At 39.0% G+C, this 2,138-nt stretch overlaps 1 protein-coding gene across 6 annotated transcripts in view; it reads right to left on the bottom strand.

Annotated features, from left to right (window-relative positions):
• rilpl1 (Rab interacting lysosomal protein-like 1) overlaps positions 1-1,760 on the bottom strand; it is a 14,200-nt gene extending 12,440 nt beyond the window's left edge. For 2 of the 6 annotated variants that reach the window (XM_034896145.1, XM_034896144.1), the window contains exon 1: positions 1,159-1,757. In XM_034896145.1, coding sequence (XP_034752036.1) covers positions 1,159-1,446 — 288 coding nt within the window. In that variant the 5' untranslated portion in view covers positions 1,447-1,757. Of the gene's footprint in view, positions 1-1,158 lie in introns of all 6 variants that reach the window. The other 4 variants (XM_034896142.1, XM_034896141.1, XM_034896146.1 and 1 more) reach the window with 4 other exon arrangements.
• Positions 1,761-2,138: the final 378 nt, after the last annotated feature.

Raw genomic sequence — 2,138 nt, forward strand, 5'->3', positions numbered from 1 at the left:
CACACACACACACACACACTAGAGAGGTTGAAACTGGACATTATTATCTGTTTTATACAATAACACCGCCCTGAAATTATTATTATTATTACTTTTCACCATTGCAACACCTTAACTATGTTAATTATGTAAATACTGTATCATAACATTCCTTTAACTATGTAAATACCGTACATACCCACACTCCTCATATTTCTTAATTTATATTTCTTCTCTGATATTTATACTATTTGTGCAACTGCAACACAGTTTCCCTTTGATGATCAATAAAGTATTTCTGATTCTGACACCCTTTCTCTAAGTAATGTACATTATTTATTATATCATTAGACAGACTCACAGGGGCCTTTTCCCTGCATTAGCCATTTTGCTTTTGATACTTTAGACAGTATGTAGTTCTGGATACTAATTGCATACTTTTATTTAAGGAGGATTTTTACATTTTTTATATCACGAGGTTTACAAAAAACTAAATTTCTCTGCTTTGAAATAAGTATTTTTTTCTACTGATACTTTGAGTATATTTTCCTGATAATAGGCCTACTTACATACTTTTATTTGACTGATCCGTGGAGGACTTTAACCTTTAATGGAGTATATTTACAGTGGTACTTAAAGTTTTACAAAAGTAAGGTTTTAATTTAGTACTTGTCTTTGCTATTGAGTGGTACTAGTACTTTAACCTCAGTTACACTGTCAATGTTGATAAAGTACTTACAGGGGTATTTGTACTTCAACTTAAGTAACATTGTCAATACGGGACTTTTACCTGTAATGCAGTATATTAAAGTGGTACTTAAAGTTTGACAAAAGTAAGGTTTTAATTCATTAAAGTAGTACTTTAACCTCAGCTACACTGTCAATGTTGATAAAGTATTGACAGGGGTATTGGTACTTTAACTTAAGTAACATATGTATACATAGTACATACTGGACTTTTACAAGTAATGGAGTGTGTTAACAGTGGTGCTGGTTCTTTTAGTAATAATCCAAATACTTCCACCACCTCTGGTTAAATCACAGTAACTTTGTGGCCCAGTTAAATATGGTTAGTTTAAATTTAACACGAAAATAACTTGTCAGCAACACATTTAATCCAGATGTGCAGCTGTAATCGGTGTAGTGTTGAGTGATGTGTGTCAGAGTGCAGTGGGAGACCATTCTGTGCTTCTTCTCCTTCTCCAGCCGGTCCATGCGCTCCAGCCGCAGCTTGTCCAGCTCCAGCCGCAGCTCCTCGGTCTCCGGGCTCATGCTGTTGCGGCTCACCATCACCTCCAGGATCTCCAGCACGCGCACCACTTTGGGCATGAGCCGGGACAGAGCCTCGCAGCCGTACTGGTCTATAATCCGCTCAAACTCCTGGCCCACCACCGCGGCGATGTCGTAAACGTCCATCACCGTGAGGTCAGCGACGTTCTTCTCCAGGGCCGAGCCGGAGTCCTCCATGACGGGGATAGTTCGGCCCTCCCCGGCTTCCTACGATGTTTCCTCCGCAACAGCAAACTTCCTTCCCGGGAAGAACAATTCCGCCAAGTTAGCTAAACTCTGTCGCTTCTCCCTTTAGAAACTATAACCAAAACACGTCGTAAAATAGCGTTAAACACCGTAACTATCGCTGGTCCATCACTAACGGCTGAGTCCGGCCGTTAGTTTGATGTTTTGGGGGTAAATATCGGCCCATCGCGGTCCTTCCTGCGCTGCTGTCCCTGTTAGCTAGTGACCGCCACCACCATTGTCAAGTCCGCCATATTGAAATATTCCATTTCCGGCTATACGTTTCAAAATAAAACCAGCGTTGTATGTGTTATGTATTTTTTGTTTAATTCTTTATTTTAGAAACTATGGGTTATGTATTTGTATTTACTCAAGCAATAAGTTACTTAAGCACAGCAATCTTTCCATTTTATTTTGCTTTACTTCTGACAGCGCTGTTGAGATGGTTCTGGCAATGCAAATATTTACATTTTTACATTAAATATAATGTAATGGCTTTATACAAAACACAAACAAGGTTTTAGGCTTTTTGGCTTGTGACATGTTCGGAGTGATACAAAACACATGCATAGGATAGTTATTAATGGACTTGTCTTGGTAGTTGAAACCAAATCTGAATTCCCAGAAACAACACAATCAGTCTC

The sequence above is a fragment of the Etheostoma cragini genome, chromosome 16, assembly GCF_013103735.1.
Source record: "Etheostoma cragini isolate CJK2018 chromosome 16, CSU_Ecrag_1.0, whole genome shotgun sequence".
Taxonomy (NCBI): Eukaryota; Metazoa; Chordata; class Actinopteri; order Perciformes; family Percidae; genus Etheostoma; species Etheostoma cragini.